The sequence below is a fragment of the Microcaecilia unicolor genome, chromosome 11 (assembly GCF_901765095.1).
Source record: "Microcaecilia unicolor chromosome 11, aMicUni1.1, whole genome shotgun sequence".
In the NCBI taxonomy this organism is placed as follows: domain Eukaryota; kingdom Metazoa; phylum Chordata; class Amphibia; order Gymnophiona; family Siphonopidae; genus Microcaecilia; species Microcaecilia unicolor.
The window spans coordinates 57,262,539-57,280,891 of record NC_044041.1 but is presented as its reverse complement, the minus strand read 5'-3'; the positions used below and the strand labels follow the sequence as shown (position 1 = coordinate 57,280,891).

General features: G+C 41.5%; 1 protein-coding gene across 1 annotated transcript in view; it reads left to right on the top strand.

Annotated features, from left to right (window-relative positions):
• Positions 1-8,119: 8,119 nt before the first annotated feature.
• Positions 8,120-18,353, top strand: part of MAPK1 (mitogen-activated protein kinase 1) — a 132,781-nt gene continuing 122,547 nt past the window's right edge. The window contains exon 1 of the mRNA XM_030217272.1: positions 8,120-8,298. Within this exon, the coding sequence (XP_030073132.1) occupies positions 8,186-8,298 (113 nt within the window). The 5' untranslated portion in view covers positions 8,120-8,185. The remainder of the gene's footprint in view (positions 8,299-18,353) is intronic.

Genomic DNA, 18,353 nt, shown 5'->3' with positions numbered 1-18,353 from the left:
CCTCTTCTCTGTTTGGAAAGGAGTTAAATGCCAGGAACTGATGTTTCTGTAAGCACTGGCAGGAGAGAATGGCACACAGTGCCTAGACTACTGGCTATCATGTTTACTTCTGTTAATTAAAGGTCATTAATGGAGTTGATATCACTGTGTTGATAATTGGAGGATAAAGCTGCTTTGCTGAACAGTATCTTAGAAATCATTAGTATCTATCAATGTGCTCTTCCTGCATACAGATGGTTGAGAGATTTTACAGGAGTTTAGTATGGCTGAGAAGCCTAGGTATACCAGACTACCTTAAACCTTTTGAAAGAGATTCCTTATCAGTCCTCTTTTGCTATGAAAAGTGCCTTTAAGATAAGCCAAGGACCCACATTAATGCAGATTCTGTTGATTGGCGGAGAGCCAACATATAATTAAGACCTCATTTAAGAAAAGTATTATAAACCTGTCTGTGTATTTTAAAGTGCATTGATGCTTGTGATGTATTTGCTTTAATATTGAACTGTACTTTGTACGTGAAGAAAATAAATTTGTATTTTTGACTCTTAGGGTGTTATCTCTACATTGTGTCTATTATGTACTGGTGTAGTTGTGATGCTTGACTAGGAAACATGATGTGGTGTTTTATTCATATTCCTGTAATCTTGTCAAGGCTTGTAGCACTGAAAATGTGAAAAACTGCCCTGTGGTCCCTTGAATCTGCATTCTAGTGTCACCTTTGCAGTCCAATGTTCTGCCTATTGTGCAAGAGCAGGAAACCACAGTCCAAAAGTTAGAACAACTTGCCAATCTGGCCTGGGGGTTCAGAAGTAAGGTTGTGTGCATTCCTGGGTTGAGTTCAATCTCGTCTGCTGGAACTGGGATAATACAGAGGCAACATTGACAGCCTGAGGGGGGAGCACTCACTGTTCTATAATAAAATGCATTCTCCTTGCCTCTTGTTTGTCTTCACTAGAAGGCCCCTGATCCACAGAGCTTACAGCTGTCATGTATGTCTATATACTGCTACATTCATGTGCTAGTGCTCTAGCATAGTAATCTTGATAGTGGGTTCTGGAAGGCAGTCTGGTACATGGCCTCTGGCTTCAGGCCCTTTGCTGAAATGGCCAGCCCTGGGGTGGTGGGGGGTTGGTCTATTAAAATGAAGGAAAAATCCCCGAGTAGTTGCCAAAAAAGATGGTTTTATTATTGCAAGGGGGGGGGGGAAGGCGGCCAAAATGGGTGCCCATCCAAAAATAAAAGTCCATTTTGGCCGTCATTCCCCCTGCAATAATAAAAACGTCTTTTTTGGCAGTGCTTCACTCAGCTGAAAGACCTGGAAGTCTCTGAGCCAATCACAGCACGTTTAGCTCTGCTAAATGCGTTGTGATTGGCTCAGGGACTTCCAGGTCTCTCAGCTTAATGAAGCACTGCCAAAAAAGACGTTTTTATTATTGCGGGGGGGGGGGGGGGGGGGGGGGGGAAGGCGGCCAAAATGGGTGTTTTTTTGGATGGGCGTCCTCAACTGCACTGTCCTCTGGATCGAGGTGCATCGGAGGGGGGGAGCAGCGTGGCGTCTTTGGGGGGGGGGGGGGGATGACGGCTGAAAGACGTTTTTATTGTTGTACTGATGAGAACTTGACTTTTTTTTTTTCCCCGATTTTTTTTGGTTTTTTACTTTTGTAGCAGTTTTTCAATCCCGCGCAGCCCCAACGAGAGGTACAGACCTCTTGTTAGATTTTCCAGCGTTAAGGCAATTGGAAGAGGTTAGTGCATCTCATTACAATAGGGTTTCTCCACAATTTGCTCATCTGCATTCCTTTTTCGAAAAAAAAGTCTTTAGTGCATGCCAGGGTTTACTACTTGCTCGTTAATGGCTCGTTAAGTTTAGTGCATCTGGCCCTAAGCTGGAAGAAGAAAGAGAAAGGCGGGACTCCCGGCTTGAAACCTCCTCCTCTTGTCCCCAAACACATGGTTTTCCTGTTGGTGTTTTGTTCTAGGACCTAGCACAGAAAATTGGAGTTGACTGTGGCATGCTGAAAGGGAACAGGGGGCTTGATCTTTACTGCAGTATCTTCAGCCCTAGCTTGCTAAGGACTGTGCTGAGAGCAAATTGAGTGGTTGCTCCCTCTGCCAAGCTATTACCAGTTACTATATCACGACATCTTTATAATTTGAAGCATTAATTAATGGAGCACGATCAGGGTTATAATGGGGAATCAGAAATTTTAAACAAAATGAGAGAGAGGTTCTTCATGTCTTTAATGTTAATTTTGTACCATCTTGCTGTTGCTATCTATTTATCTTTTTATGGGCAGTGTCCCATTACTATAGTAGAAGTGTTGTGAGCTGTATTTACTCATAGTTTTGGTGAGTTCAGGCTCTACCAATCCCTGTTACCTCAATTTTCATATCTTTGCTGATCTATCACAAAGCTTTCAGAGATTGTATTCAGGGCCAGCCTAAGGCTATCTGATGCCCTAGGTGACCCTAGCTGTGCCTCCCTTCCCCATGGCAGGGAAGCTCGAGACCCTTTCCACCCCCTTTCTCCCTTTCCTGTTTCTAGAATGTCCAGCATCTCATCTTCCCTTCCCTTGCCTACTACAACTCCCTAGTGCAGCATCCCCCTTCCTTCTGGGCCTACCACCATCACCCTACTTCGGTCTAGGCTAAAATTGAAATTAAACTCAGCATAGGACCTTGAGTACAGACCTGTGCTTGCCCTCTTTAATGCAAAATTCCAGCTAGGAGGCCAGCTACAGCAGGGCCAGGCTGAAAGGCTACTTACCACACAGACAGCAGTGGCCACAGTTGGTGTGGTTTGCAGCACAAATTGAAACACATGTTTTGAAAAAGCTTTTATACTTTTTCATTTTATTTTAGTCACTGTATACAAGGTAACCAGCCAAATTGACATGGCAGATAGATTTAGTGGTACAACTTGGAGTTTTTTTTTTATGCCTATGACTAAGGTTAGGTTCTGAGGCTTTTTTTTCCTCTTGTTAAATCGCACTATACAGCTATATCGTAATGCTATTCTCTATGTGGTGCTATACCTGCTAGTTCAAAGAAGAGTGTTTTTGGATTGATATCTGATATTGCGCTATGCATACATTCAAATGTTTCTGTTCATTTCTAGGTTATCAATAGAAATCAAACAAAATAAAACATGGAAAATAAGATGATACCTTTTTTATTGAACATAACTTAATACATTTCATGATTAGCTTTCGAAGGTTGCCCTTCGTCAGATTGGAAATAAGCAAATGTGGTAGCAGATAGTATATATAAGAGAAACATCAAAGCATTTCTGTTCAAGGCCAACTTTGTGTAGTTGTGGTTTCGTTAGTGACATGCTGATTTGATCATGGATTCTGTTGACTCTTCCACTTGCTTTCTATTCTCTGTGCATTTTCTTCATTGCGCAAGTAAAAGTGAGTGATCCTCTGTGCCCACAAGGAGCTGCATGATACCAAACGTCAACGGGAGCAAGTGGCTCAAGTATAATGCACTAATCAACTCTGCCTAGGAGGCCTCAGTATCACTACACTTTCTGTTTCCTAGCATTTAAAGCCCTCCTTGTTTGTCTTCTCGTAGCAGCTGTAGATTTTATGCCTCTTAGAGGCCCTGTCTACATCATCTAGCTGCTTTTTGTCCCTCTTAAGATGGAGAAGTTCAGTACAAAAGCTTACCATTAAATAACAAAAATTAGGAGTAGAGGTCCATGCTAACCTGCTAATGGCAAAAGTTCAAATTAAGGCCCTAAGGGCCTGTTTCAGAAAGGGGTCCCAGATCAGGGACAACAACCTCAAAAGATCTGTGAGTGACAAGTGGACACTCTTCTTCCTTAGTCCTTCCCCCCCCCCCCCCCAATGCATTTGGGGGGGGGGGGGGGGAAGAAGAGCTCATTGGGTGGAATTTATGTAACTGGCCTTCTAGTGTTCCCTTGGTCACTCAGATCATCCTGTTAGCTCAAATAACAAACGGGGAGGGGGCAGGGGATGAGACAGGACAGTCTTCAAAAATTGAAGGGAAAAAAAAAAAAAAAAGGCAGCTGTCCTGCAATTGGGTGTTGGGATTCTCTCAATATGAATTAAACTATATGTGTGTCTAGACAGCCACAGCCTAAGGGGCAAAAGAGAAAACCACTGCAGCAACACAGCATTGAATCACAGTGTAGGGAGCTGAATACATTCTCTCAACTCCAGTAAAAAAAATGTGGGGAACTGGATAAGAAAGACCTCAACCACCAGTAAACGGTCTTCCCTTAGTGTGAAAGTGTGTGTGCTGTGTTTCAGGATTGGTTTATTTTCTTGGACTTGCTGGGAAATCACATGTGACATTGTAAGTTTCCCAACACAGGAAGTCTGAGGGTTTGTGTGTGAAAACAAGTGTTCTGAAAGATAACAGATAATCTTTTTCAGAACATACGCCATTAAAAGTATATACAAGGTTATTGGAACTAATACTCCGTCCTTGGGGTAAGAAACACTAAGAGTGTCATGTTAAGGCACAACTTGCACCTCGGTTTTCTGGACACAGACCATTACAAACAAACATGTATAAAGAACAAGATTACAGCACATTATGCACCAGATAAAAAATAAGTTTTTTTTCTCCTCTAGAAAGTGATGAGGAATACAGCATGTAAGTTGCAACATAACAAAATTTAATTTTCTAAGCTCCTATGATAAATCCACCTTCTCTTACTGCCTCATGCTAATAAATGCTGTTTTGTTTAAAATAATGTTAGTGTCTGGCATTGCTCTTACACTGTAAACCTTCAGCAATAATTTTGAACTGAATGTGTTAGGCAAACCTAGTGCATGAGTTTGAGAAAGAATTGGAATTTCTTTTAGAGTTTTTAAAATAAATTTAACAATATTGAAGCTTTAGGAGTGGTAACTACAGATTCTTTTTTTTGGTGGAGGAAATCTTTGAAGTGTGTAGCTGAGATAATAAGAAGGGAGAAATGGCTTTATAACAATGAGCTGAGAAGCAGGTAGTCAGGGTTCAAATCTCACTTCTACCACTGACACACCTTGGAGGAGTTACTTTCGGGGTCTTTTACTAAAGGTTAGCACATATCTGCCACAGCACCCATTTTATTTCTATAGGCCCTGCTGCAGATAATGTGCTAACTTTTAGTAATAGACCCCTTTATCTCCTATTACTACTACTTAACATTTCAATAGCGCTACTAGATGTTTGCAGCGCTGTACACTAGACATAAAGAGACAGTCCATGCTCGACAGAGCTTACAATCTAATTAGGACAGATATAAAAGATAAGGGAATTACTAAAGTGGGAATGATAAAACATGGGTACTGAACAAGTGAGTGAGGGTTAAGACTAAGAGTTAAAAGCAGAATCAAAAAGGTGGCCTTTTAGCTTAGATTTGAAGATGGCCAGAGATGGAGCTTGATGTACCGGCTGAGGAAGTCTATTCCAGGCATATGGTGCAGCAAGATAAAAGGAACGGAGTCTGGAGTTAGTGGTGGAGGAGAAGGGTGCATATAAGAGAGATTTACCCAGTGAACGGAGTTCCCAGGGAGGAGTGTAGGGAGAGATGAGAGTGGAAAGGTACTGAGGAGCTGCAGAGTGAATGCACTTGTAAGTCAATAAGAGGAGTTTGAACTGTATGCGGAAACGGATAAGGAGCCACTGAAGTGGCTTGAGGAGAGGACTAATAGCATAGCGACCCTGGTGGAATATAAGTTGTGCAACAGAATTTTGAACAGATTAAAGGGGAGAGAGATGGCTTAGTGGGAGACCTGTGAGAAGCAAGTTGCAATAGTCTAAGTGAGAGGTGATAGTGTGGATAAGGGTTCTGGTTGTGTGCTCAGAAAGGAAAGGACAAATTTTGGTGATATTATAGAGAAAAAAATTACATTGTCTCAGGTACCTGCTTAGATTGTAAGCTTCTGGGGAAACAGACATACTGTATCCAAATATTTATAACCATTGCACATCACTACATCTGTCCAGCAGCACTATAAAAAGAAGTATTAATAGGGGTGGGTTGGAAGGGTGGTAGTTACTGGTTGAGGAGATTCTAGGGATCTTTGTTATAACTGTTGTTTAGGCAGGGGGTTCCAGTCCTCGGGACACACTAAGCCAGTCTGGTTTTCAGAATATCCACAATGAATATATGTGAGAGAGATTTGCATACAGTGGAGGGAATGCATGCTAATTTATCTCATGCATAGTCATTGTGGGTATTTTGAAAACCTGATTGGCTGGGTATGTCCTGATGACTGGGTTGAGAGCCCCCAGTTTAGGGTAATTCTCTGCATTAAGGCCTTGATATGTTTCATGTAGGTGGCATAAAATACCAATTAAGGGGCCCTTGTATTAAAGTGTGTTAGGCTGTTAATATGTGGTTTAGCATGCAATAACAGCCAATACACAAATGCAATAACCACTAAACCTTGTATTAGTAGCATTTTTGCTAAGGAATGTAAGTAGGTGGGGCATGGACAGAGAATGGGTGTAGAAAGGTTTCAGCAATTACCGCATGCTGAGCAACATGCAGCACAGGACCACTTACTGCCTCCTAAATAGGAGGTACTAAGTGGTCATGTGTTAAGTGCTACCTCAGTACCATACACTAGAGGGACTTTTGATGAGGGACCTGTACTGAAAAATAAAGAGAATTCCCACAATAGGTGCCATGTTAAATTTGCAGCTATTGTGTGGTAAAATTCTCTGTTAAGCCATGGTAACTGCAGTTTTTACCTCAGTGTAGTAAATAACTAAAACTTTGGTTAATGACATCATAAAGGGAAATATTAATACTATCTGAAAGGCATTTTGACACAATTCATAGATGTTCAGATTGTGCAAGCAGATAGCAATGTTTCAGCCAACTTACTATAGCAGATGCTCTCTGTTTTCTCATATGCTTTCCAGCCATGCAGTCACCTACACACTAATTGCTTCCAGTGTAAGGCATGGAGTCTAATGGTACACCCTTCAATTCTGAAACAAAATATTTCAGTTATGAGAGAGGTGGAAAAGCTAGAATTGTATATAATAAAACCTCTGGAGGTTTCGGATCCAGGGATTAGGACAGGGGTAACGCTGAAAGGGAGCAACTTCAGGAGTCTTATAAAGGAGTATTCCGTCACAGGCTGAGGTTGAAACTGAGAGGATGTGACAAATACTTAGAACTGGAATACTGCATCCTAGGCAGTGGGACATCTGCCCAATTATGCCCTGTGCAGCTCACCCACTGGCATTTCCCCACCCCACCACCAACAATGTGAAGAGATGGTGATGGGCTGGAAGCAAATTTTGCACCCCTCCATATTTGTGCCATGCAGCCATACTGCTTGCACAACCCTTGGTATGGCACTGCTGTAGTATTATAGTCCAATGTAATCCTCTGTGACCCCCCCCCCCCCCCCCATCATCACTGCCATAAAAAGCACATGACCCCTGGAGGTGCTGGAAAATTATGTCTCTATGGCAAGCCTGGCCAAGTCAGGATCCCATGGGGGCACAACCTCCACTTTGGGAAGCTCTGCTTTAGTGGTTGATACAGTTGTCCTACTGGCAAAGCCAGCCATTCCCAACACAGTCCTTGGGTACCTAGTCTCATCGGGTTTTCAGGTTATCCACAATGGATATACATATTAATATTAGAAGTATGATGACCGATTACACATTTTTTATATGATTATTGTAGACTGATCGCGATAGTCTAGTTATCAAATTCTTGGAGGGAGAGGGCAGGGGGGTATAAAGTCGAAGATTCTAAGGCGTCCAATACATTTCCGCCGGCCCTGCAGCCAAGGCATTTCAGAAGCAGTTAATATTGTAAAGTAGCCCAAAGCACCTGCTTAATTCTTTAAGTTTAACTACACTCTAGGATAATATCCTCCGTCCGAAACGACGAGCCACCGTGAAAGGGACGGTGTAAAAACCGGATACAGCGGGATCCTCCAGATCCCGAGGATCCCGCAGATCTGGCTTTTACACCGTCCCCACCGTGAAAGGCGTCGATCACAAACTCGCGCCATTGAGGCGGAGTTTCATCAGTACACGCGCCTAACTGCGCCGCTGTGTCGCTTCGCCAGGGGGCGCTCGAGCTGCTCTTCCTTCTCTCTCCTCCCCCCCCCCCCCCCCCCGCGTCTCCTCAGAAGCGTTGGGTACCGCCGCGTTCGCCTCTCCAGGAGGACACTGAGCGGGGACCTGGCCGAACATGGCGGCTGCCGCCAACTCAGCTCCCGAGATGGTGCGGGGCCAGGCCTTCGACGTGGGCCCTCGCTATACCAATCTGTCTTACATCGGGGAAGGGGCCTACGGCATGGTGTGGTGAGTAAGGGGAGGCCGCGCCGGGGAGCTGGCTGAATTTTCGGCTTCTGGGGTGTCGGATCTCGGCCCCTCCCAGAGTGATGGGATGGGATAGGGTGGGGGAGGGGTTTAGGCTTTTGCTTCGTAGTCTGATGGGGGAGATGCTAAAATAAGTCACGGCTGAATTTTTGATCGTTTTTTCCCCCCATTCTGTTTTGCTAATTTCGTCTAAATCTGGTACAGCCGCGGGGTAACGTTATTGAAAGGTTTCTCATGCGTTGAAGTCCAGGAGTGGTTGGAAACCGAATAGCAGCGGTTTGCTTTAAATCTTTTCGTGTAATCTTTCAGCACGTTACCCTGTATTGCAAGAAACTAGTATTTTTTTTTTTTTTGGGGGGGGGGGGGGGGTTGTAATTATATCTCCAAGAAAAGCACTGAAATGAAAGCATTTGGTAGACGTTTTGTTGGCATTTCTCGTTTTCTTATAAGTCTGGCTGGCGAGGATTTTGTTCTGGTACAGAATGTTTTTACGGGTCTCGAATTCTATGAGAAATAGCATCTTTATTTTTTGAGATTGTCAGAGACAGGTCTGCCACAGTGTAACAACGTTAAAGTGATGTGATTAGGGAATTTGTGTGAACTAGCTTGTTATAGTTTACTAGCAATAGAAGACAAAACTAAAAAAGTATGTTCTCTTTATTTTTTCTGTTAGTAGTGCGCTGTTTGAAAGCTGCATCTAATCAAATTAATTAGCTGTTACTTTTTATCCAAAAAGCGTGCGCCTTATTCTACATTTGCTTCCAAAATTATTTTGTAAATCTCTAGATCGCCCCCTCTCTACCTGCCCTGCAGCAGTGGGACAGTCTAGAGTGGTTTTCAGTTAAACACAATAAAATTAAAAGTATCAACAACAGAAATGTGTGTATAAACAACTGGACCATAGCTTTGAGACTTTTTTTTTTTTTAACCAGGCATATGACTGGAAATCTAACATCTTTATTACAAATATGCATAAATTCTACCAAGTAAGATAACACTAAAATGTGTAATCTGATAACTTGTTATAGATATATGGCAAGGAGGTAATGGCATGGTAACAGAGAAAATGTAACCATTTTTGTATCTTGTCACTGGGTTAGACAAGGATTGTTTTTTTGTTGCAACAAGTTAAGTTTTCTTTTGTCAGATATTTTTGGAAATTATTTTGTGGTTGTGTTCATAAACATTGCATCAAATTTTAATAAGTGATACATTTATCTTAGCAGTTGAGTATAGATGTATTTGGAAGGGCTTTCCCATAAAAGTTTTGAAGAAAATTGATGTCTGTTTTTGTATTGTTTGATGGAAGAATTACTCTCATCTCCTTTCTCATTATTATTATTAATATTTGTATAGCGCTACCAGACACACGCAGTGCTGAACATCCAACATAGAGAGAGACAGTCCCTGCTCAAGAGAGCTTACAATCTAAAAATAAGACAGACAGACAAAACAATTAAGGACAAGGGAAGTACTGGGTGAGAAGGAACAAGGGGAGGGCAAATTGAGTAGTGGCTAGGAATCAAAAGCAGTGGTGAAAAGGTGGGTTTTTAGCATAGATTTGAAAACAGGTAGAGATGGAGCTAGACGTATAGGCTCAGTAAGTCTATTCCAGGCATAAGGTGCAGCGAGGGAAAAGGAACAAAGTCTGGAGTTAGCTCATCCACTTCTAAATGTCCACTTAACCAAAGCATGAAGGTAACAGTAGTAGGAATAGTGTGTGCGCTCAGCCACAAGTACTCTGCATAAATTTCCAGCCTCAGAAACCCATGCAGGAGGGCAAAGGGGGCACTGCCTTGAACATCCACTGATTTCACATGCTCCATGCTGATTGTCTCTACTGACATAGATCACAGTCGAGGTCCAGAGGGAGAGGGATCAGCCCTATTTCTGTGATCCCGTTCACAGATGAGATCCTATTTGGGGTCCCCACTTAGTTTGACAGCCATTGGGAATAGTGACTGATAATATTGTCCCATATGTGCTCTAGCAAAGTATTGTGGTTGCTATGCTGCTATACTCTTGAATATGCAGAAAAATGGCCAACAGACAAGTTTTTTTTTTTTTTAATTTTTAAGGTCTGCTGAAGAAAAAAACAATACGATCATAATGGAACAATTTGTACATAATACTAAAAAGGCACAAACTGATATAGTGCCATCCAAAATTGTGCATCAAGCATGCTAAGAAAAGATTATAGTGTCCTTAATTATTATTTTTAATTATTATTTTTTTTAGCAGAAAGAATCTTCAAATCCATTAAACAACCCCCCCCCCCCCCCAACATGGTCACAAAATGATAAATGTTCCATATGCCGCTAGGCCAGAGCAACACAATGAAGCCAGAAACTACTGCATATTAAACAGTAATGGAACTACTTATGATGAACCAAAAAAGGGGCCCTAGAAGTTGTAAATTACAAAACAAAATCATGATTTTCAAGGTGTTCATGCTCGAGTTGAAGTTGCTAAAGGACAAACCTACAATATGTTTTATCAAAATAAAACCTGAAAACACATGTGCATGTCTGTGACAATCATGCTCATAAAGAAAAATGCTTATACATATATGTATTTAATTTTGCATAAATGATATATAAGACAGACATCACCAATAATTAGTAGGTAGAGATTTTGTACATGAGACCTTTTTTCTTTGGACTAAAAATATTTCTCACCAGCTTTCCAGAGTTAAGCTGCCTTCATCAGACCACATGTCGGTTGTAATTTTTGGTCCATCTAGCCCAGTCAGTATCCTGCTTCCAGATGCATAAATTTTCCTTTCCTCTACCACTGGCTATAGATGTTTTAGCCCCTTCAGTTGGGTAAGAAGCTTGCAGTTTAGTTAAAAACAATGTTTCCAATGAACTGTGCTAGCACTGATGCTTTAGTGTGCAAAAATGAAATTAATGTATATGCACAGACCACCAAAGTTTATTTTTGTATGCAATACTTTTTCTAGAACAAAATAGAAAATAATTAGTTTGCTTAAATGGAGACACAAGGGGTTTGAAAACTTGCTATAGCAATTAAAATTCTATAGCTTGTAAAGGGGTTTGTATATAGTGCTGGTATTACAACCTAGAGAATTATGTGCCAGAATGTTGAAAATACAAAATCATGTAAAAGAAATTGTATTCTATTAACATTTTACATAAAGATATTCAACTCTATAAAAACATATATAAACTTTAATACATTACAGCAATGTGAAAAGGCTTATATCATTCCAGAAGAAGAAGGAATATTTGAGGGAGAGAACACCTTAGGTCCCTTGTATACTATAGAGCTTCTGAACCTGCAGTGTTATTTAGACAAATCCCCAAACTGGTGTCTTGATCCCAAATGGGGTCACGAGGAACAGGGACCCCTGTTCCTCCCCCCCCCCCCTTGCATGAGCTTTCTATTAGTGTTGCATCAATCTGTATTCTGTGATACCACTAGAAAGTTACATTTAAGGTTGGCATTATTACCTATTGGAAAATGTCAATTTAATTTTGATTATAAAGTATGTTGTTACAGACTTCCTTTTTTTAAAATAAGCATTAAAAAAAAAAACACTTAAACGGTTGAATATAGTCTGAGAAATGGTAATTTTATTCACATCAATTAAACCAAAATACTCAATATCATGCAAAAGGAAGTCAAAAGCTATCCTATGTATAGAGAAAGACCTCTGTGGAATTATCCTTTCAAAGGATTGCCTTTGATTAATTGTATTGTAACATTTATACCCCGCGCTTTCCCACTTAACAGGTTCAATGCGACTTACAAATATAACAAGTTTACAAGATAACACAAAATGGATAAAACAGCAGAATATCTCTACATATAAAAGGCACCACCAATGTTCTATGAAGCCTCCAGCCGGAAGTGTGAAGGGGGAGAGATATCCGGTTTCCCCATGAGTGTGTGCCCCGCCCTCGCTCTCTCTGTAACACAAACAGTGAAGGAAAAAACACAGCAAAGCACGAAATCAAATCGCTCTCTCTGTAACAGTGAAGGACTCAGAGGGGGGAGGGGGCAGCAAAGCACGAAATCAAATCGCTCTCTCTGTTACAGTGAAGGACTCAGAGGGGGGAGGGGGGAGGGGAGAGAGGGCAGGGACACACACACTCCCACATGCACACAGAAGAAAACCTTGCTAGCCCCCGTTTCATTTGCATCAGAAACGGGGCTTTTTTACTAGTATTATATAAAGAGTGGGTAAGTAAGATGGCTAAGGGAGGAAGGTGGTAGAGGTAGGGAGTGGGAAGAGGGTGTAAATTGGGATAGTGTGTTGTAATTAAGGACGAATGTATAATGAAGGCTGGAAGAGGGATGAAATCAAAAAGGGGTAAAAGAGGAAGCGTATTTCAGGTTCTGTCATAAGATCAGATCCGGGAGATGCAGAAGGGTCTTAATTTAAGTCAAGTTCTTTGTGTAGGCTTGCTTGAAGAGGTAAGTTTGTAGCAGCTTCCGGAAGAGTAAATGGTTATTTACTGTTTGAATCGATCTTGGTAAGGCGTTCCAGAGCTTGCTACCTATAACGGAGAAATTGGATGCATAATATGTTTTGTACTTGATTCCTACACCAACATCTTCATCACAGGTTAGAAAAAACTTCATATACAGGTACTTTGTCTTATTAATTAGCTCTATAACGTTGTCTTAAATACAGTAGTTTCCAAGAAAGGCAGTTCCTTTTGTCCTACTCTGTATCTTATTGGGTAAAATATTTATCTCCTTATGTCTTATTTTCACATGGAACCCTGAGGTCAATGATTGTGTTGGCACAGGCAAAGGACATCTCTAGACCTGTCTGAAAGGAAGATGAGCAGTGGAGTGCCTCAAGAATCTATGCTGGGGCTGATTCTATTTTTGTGAGAGACATTGCTGAAGGGTTAGAGGGAAAAGTTTTGCCTTTTGCGAATGGGTGGATACCCCGAAGGGATTAGAAATCATGAGACAAGATCTCCAAAAAATTAGAAGAATGGTCAAGGTCTGGCAGTTAAAATTTAATAACAAAATCAATATAATGGAATACTACATATAGTCTGTATCACTTAATCTACTAACAACAAGTACAGAATCTATATAAAATATAACTACATACCCCTCACATACATACATACATACATACATACATACATACATAATCATCTATGGTTGTGAAAAGTGCTCAGTTCACTTGTGCAGTCACCATTGTAAAAGAGACTGACTAGTTGAGAACCATCATCGCATCAATATTATTCTCTATTACATGCAAGCAAATAATGCTGAATAAGAACAACAGCACTTGTGAAGATCAATTCCCATTTATGTATTTTTCAAATATTTATACTGTTTAAGCCTAAGTGGTTTGCAAAACACATACACATCTGTATTAAAATCAGATACACTAACAAAATATTAAATTATGCAAAAATAAGAAAAACCATTTACATCATATCTGCTCTTTGAAATGAAAAAATAGTTAAGTTGTAGTGGTTTTTGTTTTATTCTTGAGTCGCATGGATTTGTGGGACTGAGCTGTGGATTTGGTGATGATCTAAGACCATCGAAGTGTTTTTGGGAACTGCATGCTCCAATCAGATTATAAGTTAAGTAAAACATTTAGAGTATTTTGTGTGTACTTAACATGAGTGGGATTATTATAACATGAGCAAAGAGCAGATATGATGTAAATGGTTTGTATATATAACATGGGTATTGATTTTCACAAGTGCTTCTGTTCTTATTCTGTATTATTTGTTTGCATGTAATAGAGAACAAGATTGATGCAATGGTGGTTCTCAACCTGTCTCTTTGCAGTGGTGATTACACAAGTGAACTGAGTGCTTTTCACCACCACTTTGTGATGTGTTAATGGTTGTTTGGTGTGTATGAGTGTGAGTTGTATGTAGTTATATTTTATATAGGTTCTGTACTTAGTAGTTAAAAGTGTAGAGTGATGCACTTGGGGTGCAGAAATCCAAAGGAGATTTACCAGATAGGAGGAGAGAGATTGATATGCTCCGCTCAAGAGAGAGAGCTTGGGGTAATGGTGTTTGAAGATCTCAAGGTGACCAACAGTGTGACAAGGCAGTGGCCATGTTCAGAAGGATGCTAGACTGCATAGAGAGAACTAGCAGAAAAAAGGTGTTGATGCCCTAATACAAGTCGTTGGTGAGGTCCTACTTGGAATATTGTGTTCCATTTTGGAGCGGGTAATCACAATAATTTGTGAGATATATAGATTAATTATGGAGAGGGAGAGGACCTCAGACTGGTGACAACTTCTGATCAATGAAGATCAATAAGACCAATGAGATCATAACAATGTCACCTCTATATAATCAGTTATTAGAAGCACAGGAATGAAACATCCAGGAGAAGGTTGGTAGAGGACCAATGATTATATAGAGGTGACTACATTGTTATGATCTCATTGATGTTATTGATCTTCATTGATCAGACGTTGTCACCAGTCTGAGGTTCTCTCCCTCTCCATAATTAATCTATATACAGTGGGGGAAATAAGTATTTGATCCCTTGCTGATTTTGTAAGTTTGCCCACTGACAAAGACATGAGCAGCCCATAATTGAAGGGTAGGTTATTGGTAACAGTGAGAGATAGCACATCACAAATTAAATCCGGAAAATCACATTGTGGAAAGTATATGAATTTATTTGCATTCTGCAGAGGGAAATAAGTATTTAATCCCTCTGGCAAACAAGACCTAATACTTGGTGGCAAAACCCTTGTTGGCAAGCACAGCGGTCAGACGTCTTCTGTAGTTGATGATGAGGTTTGCACACATGTCAGGAGGAATTTTGGTCCACTCCTCTTTGCAGATCATCTCTAAATCATTAAGAGTTCTGGGCTGTCGCTTGGCAACTCGCATCTTCAGCTCCCTCCATAAGTTTTCAATGGGATTAAGGTCTGGTGACTGGCTAGGCCACTCCATGACCCTAATGTGCTTCTTCCTGAGCCACTCCTTTGTTGCCTTGGCAGTATGTTTTGGGTCATTGTCGTGCTGGAAGACCCAGCCATGACCCATTTTTAAGGCCCTGGCGGAGGGAAGGAGGTTGTCACTCAGAATTGTACGGTACATGGCCCCATCCATTCTCCCATTGATGCGGTGAAGTAGTCCTGTGCCCTTAGCAGAGAAACACCCCCAAAACATAACATTTCCACCTCCATGCTTGACAGTGGGGACGGTGTTCTTTGGGTCATAGGCAGCATTTCTCTTCCTCCAAACACGGCGAGTTGAGTTCATGCCAAAGAGCTCAATTTTTGTCTCATCTGACCACAGCACCTTCTCCCAATCACTCTCGGCATCATCCAGGTGTTCACTGGCAAACTTCAGACGGGCCGCCACATGTGCCTTCCGGAGCAGGGGGACCTTGCGGGCACTGCAGGATTGCAATCCGTTATGTCGTAATGTGTTACCAATGGTTTTCGTGGTGACAGTGGTCCCAGCTGCCTTGAGATCATTGACAAGTTCCCCCCTTGTAGTTGTAGGCTGATTTCTAACCTTCCTCATGATCAAGGATACCCCACGAGGTGAGATTTTGCGTGGAGCCCCAGATCTTTGTCGATTGACAGTCATTTTGTACTTCTTCCATTTTCTTACTATGGCACCAACAGTTGTCTCCTTCTCGCCCAGCGTCTTACTGATGGTTTTGTAGCCCATTCCAGCCTTGTGCAGGTGTATGATCTTGTCCCTGACATCCTTAGACAGCTCCTTGCTCTTGGCCATTTTGTAGAGGTTAGAGTCTGACTGATTCACTGAGTCTGTGGACAGGTGTCTTTCATACAGGTGACCATTGCCGACAGCTGTCTGTCATGCAGGTAACGAGTTGATTTGGAGCATCTACCTGGTCTGTAGGGGCCAGATCTCTTACTGGTTGGTGGGGGATCAAATACTTATTTCCCTCTGCAGAATGCAAATAAATTCATATACTTTCCACAATGTGATTTTCCGGATTTAATTTGTGATGTGCTATCTCTCACTGTTACCAATAACCTACCCTTCAATTATGGGCTGCTCATGTCTTTGTCAGTGGGCAAACTTACAAAATCAGCAAGGGATCAAATACTTATTTCCCCCACTGTATCTCACAATTTATTGTGATTACCCGCTACTTTTTCAGTTGTGATTATATATAATATAGCGGAGTTGTTCCCAAAGCTTTGTTTGTTCCATTTTGGAGGCCATATCTTGCCAAGGATTTAAAAAGACTTGAAGCTGTTCAGATAAAAGTGATGAAAATGGTATGGGGTTGGTGTAGCAAAATGTATGATAAGAGACTTGATGACCTGAGCATATGTATGCCCTGGAGAAAAGGCGAAACAGGGATGATATGATACAGACATTCAAATATTTGAAAGGTATTACTTTACAAATAAAACCTTTCCAGTGACGGGAAAGTGGTAGAACCTAGAGGGCATGAATTGAGGTTGAAGGGGGGGGGGGGGCTGACTCAGGAATAACGTCAGGAAGTACTTTTTCACCAAGAGGGTGGTAGCTGCTGGAATGTCCTCCCACGGGAGGTAGTGGAGATGAAAACGGTAACTGATTTAAAACATGCGTGGGATAGATATAAAGGAATCCTCTTTATAATGAGTGGATCTAAAGAAGCTTAGCAGTGATTAGGTTGCAACCGCAGTAATTGTGACACAAGGCCAGTGCTGGGCAGACTTCTGCGGTCTGTGCGCTGATCATGGCTGAACAGATTAGGATGGGCTGGGGTGGGGCTTTTCAGGGGTTTTGATGACAACTTCAGAAGTTTTAAAACAAGGACAGTGCTGGTCAGACTTCTATGGTCTTTGCCCTGAAAATGGCAAGGACAAATCAAAATTGGGTATACGTATAAAGTATCATACCTTATGCTGTGAGTTTATCTTATTGGGCGGGCTGGATGGACTGTACAAGTCTTTATCTGCCGTTATCCTATATAATAAAACTCACCCTCAACGTTCTGAAGACACTGACGTCAGTGAAGCCAAGCCACTGACGTCACTTCCTTCAAGACGGGTTTGAAGGGTTCGTGGTGGTGAAGCCACCGAAATCGCCAAGTCTCGGGGCCCCGCCCTCGCGTCAAACACGATGACGTAGAGGGCAGAGCAATGGCGTCACACACCGAGGGTGGAGCAGTGGCGTACGGTGCGGTGCGTTCAGGAGGTGCGGAGCAATGGCGTCAGAACGACGAAGGGGTTGGGAGAAGGGAGGGAGGGGGTGTTGGGGAGGAAAACCTTGCTAGCACCCGTTTCATTTGCTCCAGAAACGGGCCTCTTTTACTAGTCTACTATATTACACCTGAATGATTCTTAAGCTTTTTTGGAACTCTGCTTTATGGGACAGATGAGTCAAAAGTGGAACTCTTGATGGGATATAAGTCCTGTCATATCTAGCATAAAGCAAATACAGCATTCCACAATAAAAAATATTATACCAACAGTCAAACTGGTTGATGGTAGTATGATGGTGTGGATATGCTTTGTGCCTCGGGACCTGGAAAACTTGCCAATATTGAAGGAGCCATGAATTCTGCACTGTAGCAGAAAATTTGTAAGGAGAATGTCCGGTTATCTGTCTGTAAGCTATAGTTTGAAGTGGTAATTGAGTTATGCAGCAAGACAATGATCCAAAATACAAAAGTCTACAATCAGAATGGCTGAGGAGAAACAAAATCTAGATTTTTTTGGATTGACTTAGACATAGTCTTATTTTGAATCCAATAAGAGATGCTGTGGCAAGAACTGAAAGAAGCAGTTTATCATCAATGGCAAGATTTTTATATACCATCTACCACCAGTAGCCCAGGACAGCTAGAAAAGAATGGACAATGGAAATTATTCTGAAAGCTAATTACAAAATTTTCAGTATTAGGGAAAAATAATTACATACGTTCAATAACAAAATAGATTCCAAATAGTCATCATAAATCAGAGAAACAAAAAAGTTTTATTGGAAGCCACTGCATGGAATGTTGCTACTATTTGGGTTTCTGCCAGGTACTTGTGACCCGAATTGGCCACTGTTGGAAACAGGATACCAGGCTAGATGGAC